Below are 16,410 nucleotides of genomic sequence, written 5' to 3' on the forward strand. Positions count from 1 at the left end.
AACAACACTAACAAAAAATAAATGTCACTGTGGCTTTAACATGTGTAAAATTTCATAAAATCAATTTATCATAAAATAAGATAAATCATCATATTTTCATGATTATTGAAAATTTAGTTCAAGGGAATATAGAAAGCTATTAACCAAAGTCTAGTGACAGAAGAAGGAAGAGGCAATAATTCTTTCTTTTATGTTTGATCTAAGATGAAAAACTTTGAGTAACAAGAAGGAAATTAATATATTTGGGTATTGTAAAGTATAAGCTAATATAAAATAATTTACTTTCTCTTAATCACCTTCTGTCTATATGCAGTAGAAATTTTTGTGATTGTTTTCTTAAGCCAGTTATATAACATGCATGAAGCTATCACTCACAGATTCATTCCTGCGTAACTTACGTGGGACAAAGTCATATCATAGCTATCTCCAAGCTGACACTTCAATTGCATTTTCACAATTTTCAGGAAGAGCCAAAGAAAATTAAAAAACCAAAAGTTGAAATTAGAGAGCCTAGTGAGGAGGAAGAAGTAGTTGTAACTATCGAAAAACCACCAGCAGCTGAACCTACATACACAACATGGAAGAGAGCCAGGATATTCCCCATGATTTTTCAGAAAGTTAGAGGATTAGCTGATAAAAGAGGAATCGTTGAACTTGAGGGTGAAGAGTGGCAGAGACGCCTTGAGGAAGACGATAAAGATTATTTGAAACTCACTCTGGACCAAGAGGAAGCAACAGAAAGCACTGTAGAATCAGAGGAGGAATCCTCCAGTGACTATACTGAATACAGTGAAGAAGAGTCTGAGTTCAGTGAGTCTGAGACTACAGAAGAGGAATCTGAGTCAGAGACACCCTCTGAGGAGGAGGAGAGTTCTACCCCTGAATCAGAAGAATCCGAATCGACAGAGTCAGAAGGAGAAAAAGCAAGGAAAAACATTGTGCTTGCAAGAAGAAGGCCCATTGTTGAGGAGGTCAAGGAAGTCAAGGGTAGGAAAGAGGAGCCACAAGAAGAACAAAAAGAACTTAAGGTGGAAGAAGAAGAACACTCAGAAGAAGAAGACAGTGGACCCGTCCCTGTGGAAGAAAGTACAGACCTTGAAGCTCAAGATGTCCCTGAAGAGGGCAGTGCAGAATCAGCTTCGGTGGAAGGAGGTGTGGAAAGTGAGGAGGAATCAGAATCAGGTAGTAGTAGCAGTAGTAGCGAAAGTCAGTCTGGAGGTCCATGGGGCTATCAGGTGCCAGCGTATGACAGAAGCAAGAATGCAAACCAAAAGAAGTCACCAGGAGCAAACTCTGAAGGTTACAACACAGCACTTTAAAAGAGATCACAGTAGGTGGGAGTTTTGCTGTGATGAGTGCTCTCGTGTGCAGTGCCTTCTGTGTGTTCTCCAAAGTGACATTTGAAAGGGAGGAAATTGATCATGATTTTGATATGACTTATGATCAGAAGCATGCCAGAAAAGTGAATATATATGCTGTCCAAATCGATTTGTATATTAGACTGTATTAGAGTAAAACTGACTAATCCTTCCTACATTAGTAAATCAGAACACATGCAATCAGCTAATCAATATTTAATATTTACTGGTAGGATTTCTGTTAATGCAGTGTGGCATTATGTATTATCAGTGACACTCTGTCTATTGGAATGGCATATATATATATATATATATATATATATATACACACACACACACACTATATATATATGTTTTTATATCATCTTTCAAAATAAATACTAAGACAGACAAGCTTCAAAAATTATATCTATCATCTTTAACAGTCTACTTTTGCATACATGTACATTTCAACTGGCAAAGGTATTACAAAATTTATGAACATCTTCAAATAAGTTTGTATCTGCAACTTCAAATATTAAGAGTTCAATGAAATAACATCTTTCAATTAAAAATTATTACAGCTTATTTTCTGTTATGAGCTACAGTGGATTTAAAAATAAATGTAGCAGTTGTAAATTTTTTCTAGGTAAATAAACTATAATTTTGAAATATAGTTCTGAAAATCAGAATGCATGCAATGTGTTGATAGTTCACATATTCCAAAAATGCAATACTATTTTGAGAAAAACACAGTATTGCTTAACCCTTGCTTCTTGCTATTTTTCATGTTGATTGGTGAAAGTCAAATGAATTTGTGAAAATGTCCAGTTGCTTACAAAAGGAAAGTTTAGTATAACTGGCTTTCAGTTTGTATTACCAGGTAAATGATGCGGACTGAGAAGATATTTTCTTTTAAGTTGTTAGTGTATTTAATTGGACAACCCAGAAAACCAGGTTACATCAAGTAAATAAATGCATTAAAGTCAAGTAAATAAATGCATTAAATTATACAAAGTGCATTAAATTATACAAAAGTTTTGGCTAACTAACTAGAGAATACATGAAAAATTAGAATCATGTGGTTTAAAAATATTTTTAAAATATTGGGAATAGAAGCGTTAATATGAACAGAATATACTAAAGCTGTTCATTCCTTTCAGTTTAACTTCCTGAATAGTATAGCAGCTGTCGAATAGTGGATCAGCTCCTTAAATAAAAGTAATACATTTTTTTCCATGTGTTTCGGTAATTTGATATAAAAGAATACATGTGTTTCCTGAAATGTCTGCTTTCCAACTCAACAATACATTTTTCAAACATTAATAAGATCTGAAGCCAATAGAGGATTAGTGAAAAGAAATGCATGCTATTAAAGACTGGCTTCCTTCTATCTCTCTTGAGTGAATTACCTTTGATAGCTTTCTAAATGTCATGATTTTGGATTTCACAGGCAATGTAATTGTTGTCTTTTTAATTTATTTGATAGTAACTCACATATTTTTGTTTATTTTGTCAGTGGGCAAGAAAAAGAATGATCAAGTTAGTTGTAGATCGAGAGTACGAAACCAGCTCAACTGGAGAAGACAGCGCTCCTGAATGTCAGAGAAACCGTCTTCACCATCCTAGTATCCACAGTAATATCAATGGCAATATATATATTGCACAGAATGGTTCTGTGGTGAGAACCCGCCGTGCCTGCCTCACGGACAACTTAAAAGTTGCTTCCCCTGCTCGACTGGGAAGGCACTTTAAGAAACTAGACAAGTTGGCAGTGACACATGAGGAGAATGTGCCTCTGAACACATTATCAAAGGGGCCATTTTCTACTGAGAAAATGAATGCAAGACCAACTCTGGTTACATTTGCCCCTTGCCCTGTGGGGACTGACAATACAGCGGTGAAGCCACTAGGGAACAGGCTGAAAAGCACAGTTGAACAGGAGTCCATGACTGACAGTAAGAACATCAAGGAGGCTTTGGAATTTCATAGTGACCACACACAGTCCGATGATGAAGAGCTTTGGATGGGCCCCTGGAATAACCTCCATATACCAATGACAAAACTGTGACCAATATTTTTTAAAGATATTTTAATTTTTACTTCTGTTTTTAATAAACTGTGCTTTTTATTGTCACTGAGAAGACAATGTGTGGAATTTGTATCATGCACACAAGCTAAAACTTTGAACAATATGCTTTAAAATTTTAAAAGAGACAGATTTGCATTCACATTGTTATCAATTAATTGTTTTTCCCAGAAAATCCTTCTGGACATACTTTCACTAAATAACCTATCGTTTAAACATTTAGCTGTTTTGTTGGGTCTTGAATTTTTTTTGTTTTAATAAACAAACAAGAAATAATTACTAAGTAATCATTTATATTTTATTGATTGATTAACATAGATTGTGCTTCATTTCTAGCTCCACAAAACCTTTTTAGTATATGTAATTTTATTTTCCATAGCCAAAAGGGCAAAAAGGAAATAATAGAGGATATTTAAAGGCAATGAGTTTATACAGCTGCTGTCTACACTGCCCTAATTTTTAAAATGAAAGCTAGAATTGCAAAGTAAAGTAAATGAGGGAATCACCTGTAAATTATTTTAAATCAATCATGAGCTTGTTTTCTTTATTGTCCAGTATAAAGGTTTTCACATTTTACCATAAATACATTTATAGCTTGACCCTTTAGGAAACCACTTGAAGTCATATGTCTTTTTATCAACATTATTTACAATATTCTCTGGTCCCTCCATCTCATATCAAATATGTTAGATAATTAAGTTTAATCAATCACTTGAGGTTAAATAATTGTTTGGAGCAACATGGAAATCTCACCATTAGCAAAAGCTTTTAGGGACGTGAGAAAGGTTCTAGTAAGCAATAATGCATCTAGAATGACAATTTCATAATGGAAGACATGGTGAGAATAGGGAAGTCTCCCATTAATGTCACTAGACTTTAATAGTTTGTAAACCCAGCATATCAAGAGTAAAGGAATTTGGCAGGGTCGAAATTATTTATATAATATAGGAAGCCTATAAAGGCTATGAATTCATAACTTCAAATGTTGTGTTTAACTTCTTCCATTTTCAGTTTATTTATAGAATATTTTAATGCACATATTTATGTGCCTAAAATCCAGAACCAGGAAATCATTGCCTGGGCATTTTTTAAAATCAGAGAACATAGTCTTGATTTTTTACCATTGAACAAAGCACAGTGTTTCATCATAAATAGAAATGAAAACAGAATATCCTTTAAAAAACTTGCCTTGTGTGTTGCTTATTTTCCAGATGTAAAAAGAATGAAACAATATAGATTAAGAGAATTCAGAATTCTATTGAATATTACTTAGTATGATATAGATGTAGCTCACTTCAAATTTTGCACAGTATTGACCAAGTTCAGGTTGTAATGAAATTTCCTCATGCATGCTTACTATATGGTTGAAGGATTGAATAATGCACTATTATTTATTCCCCTCTTACATGTTTCACATCTTAAAAATTGTTTATTATTATGCTATTTCCTTATTTCCAAAGTGAATGAATTGTATTAATACAAACCTGCCAACTTGTAAGAGTAGTATGTTTTTACTTCAGATTTCCAAGAAAATATTTGAGATCAAATACAGTAACATCTCATCTACCTTACTTTATTGAAAATTAATGCATTCCATACCCTTGCAAAAAAAAAAACCCCAAAAAAACCTAGTGGCATCAGCTAGGAGATTAGAAACATAGAATCATGACCATACTTCCTAGTCTACCAAACCAGCATCCACGTTTTCAAAAGATCCTAAGGTGGTTTATATGCATATTAAATTTTGGAAGCAATGAAGTCTGGGGCTTATTCTTTCAAGCACGAAAGCAATGGTTTTTAGTATAGGATACTTTGTATAGGAATTAGATTGAGCATGTATTTCCCTACTAATTCAATCAGAGGTCATCGAACATAATTTAATATTATCTTGATACCCCCAGATCATCTCAGTCAGCATCCCATGATATTCTCCTATATACAGCTTCATATTGTGTTTTTGTCCTTTGATTTCTGGCTGTGACATTTAACTTATTCTGTTATTGTGCCTTTCTCACAGTTTTCTTTTTCTTTCAGTTTACAGCTTCTAGTACCCTGGTGCGAAAGTTTGTGTTTTTTGTTTGTTTTCTTATTATTGAAAAATCATGAAGCTTAAGATGAGAATTAGGTACATGGATTCAAGCAAATATTTTGCGACTCTTAGATGCTTTTTTTAGTTACCAGTAGATTTGGAAATCTGATGTTGGCGGAAGTCTCATGGCCTGATATATGAGATGTCACTGTATTTTAAACTACATTTTTTATGAGAAAATATGCAAAATTTTACAAACCACTTAGTATACACATTTCAGTAATTTAAACTTGATTATTTCATTACAAACAATCATGAAGTCAATCTATTACTTAATGGAGACAGCATAAACAGAAGCAGAATTTACACAGAGCAACCAAACCAAATATTTGGTCAGTATATTTTTGGTAGACAGAGCAGCAAAATTATTACTAACTATATAAATCCGAATCAATTAAATAGTTAATAGAAATTTCACTAGTCTATAAATCCCTGACTCGGGATTAAAACTGTGGAACCCAGAAGAAATACCCAAGTATGTTTAATCTTAAGAATACTTCATATAAATAATGTTTCAATGTAAATATTTATAAAGAAATTGGTTGTTATTTTTCCTAGAAAGGTGTAGGAAGGTTTCCTTGTTGTTCTCAATCATCACTAGCTTCAGTCAGGCAGAAGAAACAGCAGGTCTTGGCTAATCAAGATGAGAACAGATGATGTAATGACTAATATTGCAACCCATTGATTTTAGGTCTTGTGGGCATTAAGGGAAAGCAGAGGAAGAATGAGAAACTATGGTCAGAGTGACACAGGACATTTGTGACAATGACCATTGAATCAGAGATGTTAATCTCCCTCTCTCAATTTGTCTTTTTCACTAATTACAGACTCTGAGAGTTGTAATAGAATTGCAACTGTAGGTTGGCCAAAACCATCTTTTTAAAATACAGAAAAAAGTTTGCCTTGAATTTTATATGTGCTATGTCATTCATGTTATTATCACATTGTTCACAGGGATGTTAAAACCTATTATTTACTTAAGTGGTTGTTCCAAAGGTGATTCAGTAGTTACTATAAAATATTGTTTAAAAACATTTTTATATCATAGAGCCAGAAGTAATTGAATATTGACTCTTGAGGGAAGACATTTTCTTTCTTTTATTTCATGAGCTTTGATTTTTCTCTTTCTCTGCTTCACCTTCTTCGTTTTATACCATAAGTGAGATTTATATACCACTTGAATTTAATTAGTAAAATAGGCAAAAAGTGCTAATAATCTATTCTCAGGGCAGATGCCTATTGCTGCCTGCAAATTACACAGCGATAAGGCTGAGGGATAGGTTCAAAATAATACTGAGTACTTACACATTTTATTGATAGTTTCTTTCTATTCCCAAATGGTATGTGAATTTTTTGTCCTAATTTTTTTATTGGTTTTCAGTAGTTAACTCTGATCTTTATCATAAGAATCTTTAGTTATAGATTAGTGTTTTTTTCATTGCAATCTACTTTAAATTTGTGGTCAGTTAAGCACATGTATGGAAGATTCAAACACTGTCTATAGTTTGAAAAATCTATTGACACCTTCACTGCTTTCCAATTTCTTTATCCAAATACCTGTTCTTCCTTAACAAATATTATGTTACTGTATGAAGAATCTGAATTAGAATTTTTAAGTTAAAATGCATTGTTATTCACTACACAATGTTTCAAAAATAAATTTTCATTTGAAAAGATGATTTCTCATTACTCTGTCAGGTGGGGATAAAAATCAGTAACTATTTTCACATTTACATGTTGAGTATTTCAGCCTGATAATAAAAGCCTGCTCTGCAACCTCTTGTCTTAGAACAATGTGGAGGAAATAAGTGTATTTTAAAACTTGTATCCATTCTTTTCTCATTTCAGTCATGTACTCATGCCAGCAAGTTCTAAGAAGAGTGGAAACTGTGTTTCCTAACATACCACCTATTCATTTATATTAAAAAAATGTAATTACATAAACATTAAGGTTTTCACATATGATCAGTTGATTATGTTTATAGAAATGCTAAATGACAGCATGAATGTGGCAAGAAGCAGAGTCAACATGAAGTTATATTCTGCATTTTAACATGGTTGAGTCTGACATTTCAGAGACTCATAATTTAACTCTCTGTACCCCCAGCTCCCACCCTCTATCTGTCTCCTTCTCTGTTAAAATATGCTCGTATTTCTCTGGTCACATGCAGCTTCCTGACTTTCTAATGCAGTTGATGATATAATAATTTCAATTGTCTTTTATCTCAAATAATCAGGAATGAGAGAAATAAATTTTCTAAAACAGCCAACTTGGACATAGACGGAATTCTTGGTCCATTGCCTTTTTTCTCTGCAATTGTAGAAGAGAATTTTATATATCTATGTATTTCCAGTACCCAGCATACCTACTTGCATAAACAATGGTGCTCAGAACAATATTGCATTAAAGAGAATGAATTAATTCTAGCCCTATCACCATGTAACCTTTGGCACATCATTTTATAATTTATCCTTATAGTAAAAATTGTAAAATGGTAATAATAACATCCACTTCAATTAAGAGATAAAATCAGATATTTAATCTGAACATACTGTGATTGTTATAAAGGTATATGTACAGAATAAAAGATTACAAAATTGCCTTCATGTTCTTCTCCACAGATTTAGCCAGAGTCTAATATTTTCTGGCAAAATGCCAGTGTAAATTTTATTGACCTACCTTACATAGTAGATATTTTAAGTTATAAGAAAATACAATGTCTTCCCCATGCTAATACATGTATATGTTTTTAAAGAGAAGTAAAATAAACCTGTAGTGCTTTTTGTCTTTTGAATTGGCCTATTGCATAGTTTAAAATTTTAAAAAGCAAACACTGTTAAAAAGAGTACCACACAAAATCTTGGCTACACTGAAGACTGTTCAGCAGCTTCATGTCTGTGAATGTAAGGAAATACTTAGAAGTCTGTCCTAAAATATGTCATATTTCAATTTAAATACTTACCCTAAATATGCCTTTAATGTAGAGTAATTGCTGAATTAACACTGGCTCTTTTGGATTTGGTGTAAAAGAGGCTAGGTTTATTTCAAAATCTAGACCATGCTTACCTGTTCTTTCTCTCTAATCCCAGCAGCATTATTTACATAAATAAGCCTACTGACAAAGGCTGATTTTAAAATATCAATGTCTATAACTCTGTATGTATCCCCTTTGTTTACTATTCCCCATCAAATTTCTTTACCTTGCCATCTTCTATAAAATACAAAAAACTAGCCGGGCGAGGTGGCGGGCGCCTATAGTCCCAGCTACTCGGGAGGCTGAGGCAGGAGAATGGCGGGAACCCGGGAGGCGGAGCTTGCAGTGAGCTGAGATCCGGCCACTGCACTCCAGCCCGGGCGTCAGAGCAAGACTCCGTCTCAAAAAAAAAAAAAAAAAAAAAGACTCTGAATTTTCTAACCTTGTAAAAATATCAGTTATAGTCCAATGAGAAGAAAAGGGGGCATTTTAGCTAGCTAAAGTATATGTACATGATGTAAATCAATATCTACTTATATTTAAATTAGGTACAAAACATTTAAATTCATAGAAATAAAACAGTATATCAATATCAACATATTGATTTTATGGACTCTTACATGTCATATTTTATTTATCCTATTGAATTAACATCAATATTAGATGCCACATCTTTTCTCCAGAGGTACAAGAACTCATTCACATAATATTAAGACAGTTTGGGGTCTTTCTGAGTGATGAGGGCTAAACAGGTAGCCTAAAGGTGTATATTCTGATGGAACAAATGTTTGCCTTTTAAAAGCAAATCATGCATACCATAAGACTGTTAAAATCAATATGGAAAGCCTTATTTATACTAACATGTATAGTTGAGCTATCATAACTATAACTTAGATTGTGGAGTAATAAGTATAGGCTAAAAAGTATCTATATTGCATCATTAGATTAGTATCAGATTCCTGTTACTGGGAGAAAAGTTTACCCAAAGAACCATTATCCTTGACATCAAGGAAGACATAATTTGCCTAAACTACCAACATGTCATTAACCCGTCATTTTCCAATGTTAGTAACTACAGGGGGGCTTAAAGGATTAATCTTGGCCTCTAGTAATTCCTTTGTTACCATACTACATTGATCACACCCTAGCCTTTTTTATTTCATTTTCATAACTACAAAATTAGTTTGGCTATCAGTATCCTAGGGCATTTTTTAGCAGAAGCTGAAATAATGGACACAATATTCCCTTGAAACCAGCACTGCAACCTGTGGTTTACAGAACCAGCTGCTGTGCCCACCTCATGCCTGTGCTACTTATTTAGACCCCATTTCAGAACAAAAAGGTCTTAGGGTGATTTACAAAACTGCATACACTACAAAAGAAGAAATAAAGGTGAAAGAATTAGACAAAAGGAAAATAGAGAAGAGTAAACATGGGGCTTGGGTTAGCATTCACACTTATGCCCTCATGGCTCCATACCTAAAATATTTAGGTTACATATATAGCCATATATATATATATATATCCCAGACACCAGATCAAAAAAGAAAAACAGGATTAGTTACAGGATTCATAGTGTGCATAAAGTTAGAAACAATTAATGATGAAAAGTCAGCTTTGCCTGCTACCAGGACCTGAGAGAAATTTTTCCTAAGGGTCTTTATTAAAACTATGCTATAATATATATTGGCTTAGTAGGGGTCATTCAAATTTTATTTCTTTGCTTCTTAACATCAGCCTTTCCTCCAGGAGATCTTCAAGTGTTTGACTCTATCATCCTATTATCGATGCCTCTTACAATGACTGCTGAAAGGGTAGATTGCCAGAATATTTTCTACTCTCACTAGCATTCTTTCTTGCCAAAAGATTTATATTAATCCTATTTAATTAAGTTACCAAAGGACAGGTTGTAAAGGTCTGCACAGTTCTGTAACTGTGCTGTTTTCTGATGATAGTGTATGTAAACGCAGACCTATTTCTTCAGAATACAGATTTTTTTTTTCCCTTGAAGTTCTAGCCCGATTATAGGGAACTTTTTTTAGAGAAATGAAACTGTCTTTTATAAAGTAGGTAAAAATATGAAGAATATAGCACCACCTTAACTGCTTGCCTAATTTAGCTTAATCACATTCACCATATTATCATTTTATATAAATACTTATATATTTGTATGATAGACATATTATCTTCATAGATGTGCTGATAAACCTGCTCTCCACAAGAACAAAATAAAACAATAACAAACAAAGATGTGTTGTGTTTGCAGATTTCCATGATACAAATACACCCACCATGGTCAATTTCAAACCACTGATGGGCCTAATAGCCAGTTTGCCAAATTCTTGGAAAATTTCAACATTGGTTCTTGCAAGCCAGTATAGACTTGGCTTACATGTGTTGTACTAGTGCAATTATTGAGAGTAACTACTTTCATTCTCAAAAAAGGAAGCAGAAACTTTCTCTGGAAATCAAAAAAGTCTTGGCTGGGTGTGGTGACTCATGCATTTTGGTAGGTCAAGGAGGGAGACTTGTTTGTGTCCAGAAATTTGAGATTAGCTTGGGCAATATAGCAAGAACCTGTCCCTACAAGAAAAAAAAAAGTTAGTAAGGCATGGTGGCACATGCCTGTAGTCTTAGCTACTTGGGAGGATGAGGCAAGAGGATCATCACTGGAAATAAGGATTGTGAGGTTACAGTGAGCTATGCTCATGCCACTGCACTCAGTCTCGGTGACAGAGGGAGATTCTTTCTAAAAAAAAAAAAGAAAGAAGAAAAGAAAGAAAGAAGGAAGGAAGGAAGGAAGGAAGGAGAAAGAAAAGAAAGAAAGAAAGAAGAAAAAGAAGAAGAAAGAAAAAGAAAGGAAGAGAGAGAAAGAAAGAAAAAAAAAGAAAGAAAGAAGAAGAAAAGAAAGAAAAGAAAGAAAGAAGAAAAAGAAGAAAGAAGAAAGAAAGAGAAAGAAGAAAGAAGAAAGAAAGAAAAGAAAGAGAGAAAGAAAGGAAAGAAAGAAAAAGAAAGAAAGAGAAAAGAAAGAGAAAAAGAAAGAAAAGAAAGAAAGAAAGAAAGAAGAAAAGAAAGAAAAAGAGTCTGCACAAAAGGGCTGATGCCTAAAGGACAACAGAAAGTGTTCAAAGAGACAAGTTTTTGCATACAATGGGAAAAGAGGAGAGGCCAAGAGAATTCAGTAAGATGCCCCTTAAGCAGAAAGGCCATTTTGTGCAAAGGCCAGAAATGTAAGGGAATTAAGGTACATATTTAAAGAAAACTACCAATGATTCAGTTTCACATTTTCATAAAATGCAATTGCATGGTATGGGGTTAGGAAATAGAAAAATAAATGTATGTTTTAGGCAAGAACTAAATCACTAATAAACCTATTTCTGTCTTATCACATAGACAATTTGCAATCACTTCAAATAAATCTAAACGAGAGAAGAGCACTTAAATGCTATATATAAGATGAAAGGCAGACTTTATAATGAAAAGAATATGAAGAGTAGAAAGAGGAGAAAATTTCAGCACAGAAGGCCTGGATTCAAGCTTTGGTTCACCAATGAATGTATTAATGGACCTTTCTATTGTTAAGCCCAAGAACCATTTCTTAATGTTATTCATGTACTCTTCATTTTCTTATTTAAATTAGCACTACCTATTCTTATACCGTGGAGTTCTCCTCTTTCTCATCTCTCACCATCTTCGGGACCTACACAATCTTCTCATATCCTCTTGTTTATTTTGATACCTTAAGAAAAAAATGAGCTTAAATAATATTTTGAAAATATTAAAGAAGGTTTCATGCATGTGTAATTCATATTTTCTCACAGTCATGTCACCTAACCACCTAACAATGATGAAACACAGCCTAGTGATTAAGCTTTGATGTGAGCAAGATTGCATGGGTCCAAATCCTGGCTTCGCTACTACCTAGCTAAATCCTTTATCTGTAAACTGATAATAATAATAGTCCTTATCCTGTGGGCTATTACAAGGATTCAGTTAGTAAATTTTTGTAAAGCTTTTCAAACAACTCTTGCATATAATAGACACTACATTAGTAAAACAGAAATGTGCAGGGGGAAAATCACTTCAAGAAAGAAAGGGGTTTGGGTACTGTGGCTCAGACCTATCATGCTATGTACCAGGGAGGCTGAAGAGGGAGGATCCCTTGAGCCCAGAAATTGGTGGCTGCTATGAGTCTTGTTAATGCCACTGCACTTCAGCCTGGGTGACAGAGTGAGACTCCAATTCTGAAAAAAAAAAAAAAAAAGAAGAAGAAGAAGAAGAGGTAGACATAGGGAGAAATTTCATCTAGCCAGGAATAGGAAACAGAAAACCTGCTTATTCCATCTTTGGGTAGATTGTGAGAAGGAGAAAGTGGTGACATGTATGCACTGTTATTTTCCCTCTCCTTTTCACCCTTGCCCCCACTTCTCTGGATGGTGAAAGATAGGAGTTTTTCATCCAAGTCCCTGTTTAAGACATTGAGGACCTTTTCTTTGTGTGTGGAATGGGGTAGGGTGGGAGGGGGGTGTTATGCCAACCTGGACAGGCTAGTCAGAGTATAAATAGTAGCTATATAGGCAGACAGAGCCAGAGTTTATCTCCTGGGAGTCTACCCTCAATCTCACATTATATGGAAGATGTACAAATGTTCTCACAAATTCTGTGCGTGAATGTGGAAGAGATGAGAACGTGCAATGTGCGACCTTAGTAGGCTTTGAGTTAGGTCTGTATGGAAAAGCTCAAGTCTTACAAAGAGACATTGGAAATGGATAAATGTTACAGAGAGACTTCCAGGGTATAACTTGTGCCAGCAGGAGCTGAAGCCATCGTGAGTCAACAGAGAAGACCACAGTATCCAGACCAAGCAGAAAGAACATGTCACAAATTCACTATCTGAAGACTGGAACGTCATTGTGTGCAGGTAGAGCAGTGGTCAGAGGACCACAGAAAGCATCACCAGAAGCCAGCAAAAACCTGGAGAGTAGCAATAACTACGCTAGCATTTAAGATCCTATTCCTACATTATTATGAGCAAAAAGTGAGCAGCTCTGCGGTATATTCAGACATCATCTTGGATTGCAAAAGATTGGGAGGGCGGAGCTGGATATCTAAGCACTTACTAAAAGGTGGACTATTTAAACCAGAAAATATTGATATCTTGTTAATTGAAATGTTTACATCTTTTCTCTGAGCATCTGGATAGTGGATTTTGGCAAGGTTCAGCTATAAAAAAATAAAGACAGGCCGGGCGCGGTGGCTCAAGCCTGTAATCCCAGCACTTTGGGAGGCCGAGACCGGTGGATCACGAGGTCAGGAGATAGAGACCCTCCTGGCTAACACGGTGAAACCCCGTCTCTACTAAAAATACAAACAATTAGCCGGGCGAGGTGGCGGCGCCTGTAGTCCCAGCTACTCGGGAGGCTGAGGCAGGAGAATGGTGGGAACCCAGGAGGCAGAGCTTGCAGTGAGCTGAGATCCGGCCACTGCACTCCAGCCTGGGCGACAGAGCAAGACTCCGTCTCAAAAAAAAAAAAAGACACTTTTCCTTTTCCCATGTCTGCTATAGCAATCTTGGGAGACAGGATAGCTGTTTTTCATTCTATTTGCTTCTGATAAATAGACTTGAAGACTTTCGAAGATTAAGTTACCATGTTATAATTATCTTAGGGTCCTTATACATGTTCAAATTTTGTAATTCTAATTGATATCATGACACAATACAATTATAGTCTTCTTTCTGCTCTTATTCACACAATCTTTTCTGTTTCTCCTTCAGAGAAGTATACATCTCAGAAAGTAAACTCAAAGATACAATTAACATGAGCCAAAATGTTTTCCTGAGAGTCAGATCATTTGCATTTGCATCCTGACAGCTTCCAAAATGATGCATTTGTCACAGTGAATTTCGTATTTATTTCTTGGTGTTTGGAATATAGCTTTAACTGGAACAAGAAAAACTTCCATGGAGCTTATAGTTTGCTCCAGTATTCAAATAGTATTAAATAGTTTGAAGGATATAAAGACAAACAGATATATTTTACCAGTGCAAGATGGGACCTCCCTCCCTGCTTTTGGGGTTTCAGTTATCAAATCAGGTGATATCCAATAAAACTCTTAATAAACTGTGAAATGATATGCCAATTGCTATAAATAAAGACAAATAAATACATTGCCACACATTTTTCTGGGTGTTATTAACATGTATTGCTATTACTGAAAATGTCAACTCAAATCTCTCTCCTGAGATCAACTGCCATATAGTGCGCAATGTGGGCTGGCAATCTATCCCAACTCACTTGGGATAGTCTGAGTTTATGTCAATTGCTATTAATAACGATGCACAAGCATTCATTTCACTTTAAAATATACTCATTTGAATGGTAGATAAATTATATAGTCACTCTACCAATTGGAATTTCCTCTTAAAATTGCACAGAAACTTCAAATTCAGCAGTCTATTTTATCCCTTTCACTCAAATCCTATCAAGCTTGTTATCGCTCATTTGTATCCTAGACCCTTTAATGGCTCTACCCTCCTCTAAGGCAGCTACACTTTTCTCACACTGCTTTTTCTGCTTTACCTCCCTTCCCATGCCATTAACAGGCAACTTGCCCTGTTTATCTTTCTTTAATATACCCCTTAGAGGAGAAGTTTTTCCATTTCTACAGTTTCATCCCCGGCCTAAGACTTCAACATCTCTGCTCAAGGCTAGTGTAATGGATTTTTAATGGAGATTCTTTATTCTGGCCTTTTTATTTATTAAAAAATGACTTGTAATGCTGCCACAGTAATCTTAATGGAATATAAATGCATCATCTAAAGTCACTTTTAAAGACTTTCTTTTTTCTCATAAAGAATACAATTAATATCCTGTAGTATTTAACAACTTCTAAAATATAGCTTAACCTATCTTTCTAGACATATACCCCATCTTAATATATAGACAGGTTTCCTCCAAAAATACCAGAAACAATCTTTCCAGAGAGTGTAAGATATGACAACATTTGAGAGATTTTGCTCAGTCGTTAGTTGGGCAATCATAATTTCTATTAATTAAAAAAGTTTTGCCTTAGAAATTTCTAGTCTCAAATTCTCATTGTGAATTGAAATTTCTCATGCCTAGAGTGCTGCACAGAAGCAGCAAGATTTCATTTAAGTCAAAGATCCCTGTAGGCCAGGATCATGGATGACTCAGTGGTATTAAATTGATAATGCAATGATCAAAGCATTCATTCACTTTCATATTTGCATTTGACAAAATTAAAAAATCTCCACAGCCTCTGTGTTCTCAGGGTTGGCACTGCAGGCTGCAAGGAAGAGAATATACATTGGGAAAAGGAGGTTAAAAAAGAGAGTTCTGGGCCACAACACTTGAAAGAATTTGAAGGTATATCAACGATGACGTCGCATCCACCCAGGGGGGCCAAAAAAGTCTTTTAAGCCCAAGCCATCTTTCTGACGCTAATCTCCGCCTCCACCAACCAGCCCTTATTCAGTAGCCTCTGCCTATATTCTTCTTGCTAAGCCAGGGCATAGCATACTATCTTGGCAACTATTTTAGCCCCCTGACACAAGGGACATATAAATCCCCATTAGAAAAAAAGAAACAGTGCCTGAATCCAACTGATGGGTGGATGGAGGCCTCTAGGTTAATTCAGCACATTATTGTGCAGAAACATATAACTGATGTTAATGTGCCTTATTATGATTCTACTGTACATATTCATAAAGAATCAAAGGAGATAGTTCTGTTCAGGGACTGTGCATGTGGAGTGGTGATTCTTGCTCTCTTTCATGCAGTCTAACAAAACAATAGGAAATCCCAGAAGAAAAAGGAAAGAACAACTTTTATTGAAGACTTGGTAGCTCCTGAGTCTTCTAGGTTGTTTTTCAATACAGCAGTGCCACCAACCTGATGT

General features: G+C 35.0%; 1 protein-coding gene across 7 annotated transcripts in view; it reads left to right on the forward strand.

Moving 5' to 3' along the window:
• The window catches only part of PCDH15 (protocadherin related 15), a 1,849,154-nt gene extending 1,841,965 nt beyond the window's left edge, over window positions 1–7,189 (forward strand). For 4 of the 7 annotated variants that reach the window (XM_033215225.1, XM_033215207.1, XM_033215215.1 and 1 more), the window contains one exon: window positions 2,857–7,189. In XM_033215225.1, the coding sequence (XP_033071116.1) occupies window positions 2,857–3,408 (552 nt within the window). In that variant the 3' untranslated portion in view covers window positions 3,409–7,189. Of the gene's footprint in view, window positions 1–464; window positions 1,947–2,856 lie in introns of those variants that run through there. The other 3 variants (XM_033215195.1, XM_033215187.1, XM_033215236.1) reach the window with 1 other exon arrangement.
• Window positions 7,190–16,410: the final 9,221 nt, after the last annotated feature.

The sequence above is a fragment of the Trachypithecus francoisi genome, unplaced genomic scaffold (assembly GCF_009764315.1).
Source record: "Trachypithecus francoisi isolate TF-2019V2 unplaced genomic scaffold, Tfra_2.0 Contig00586, whole genome shotgun sequence".
Lineage (NCBI taxonomy): Eukaryota > Metazoa > Chordata > Mammalia > Primates > Cercopithecidae > Trachypithecus > Trachypithecus francoisi.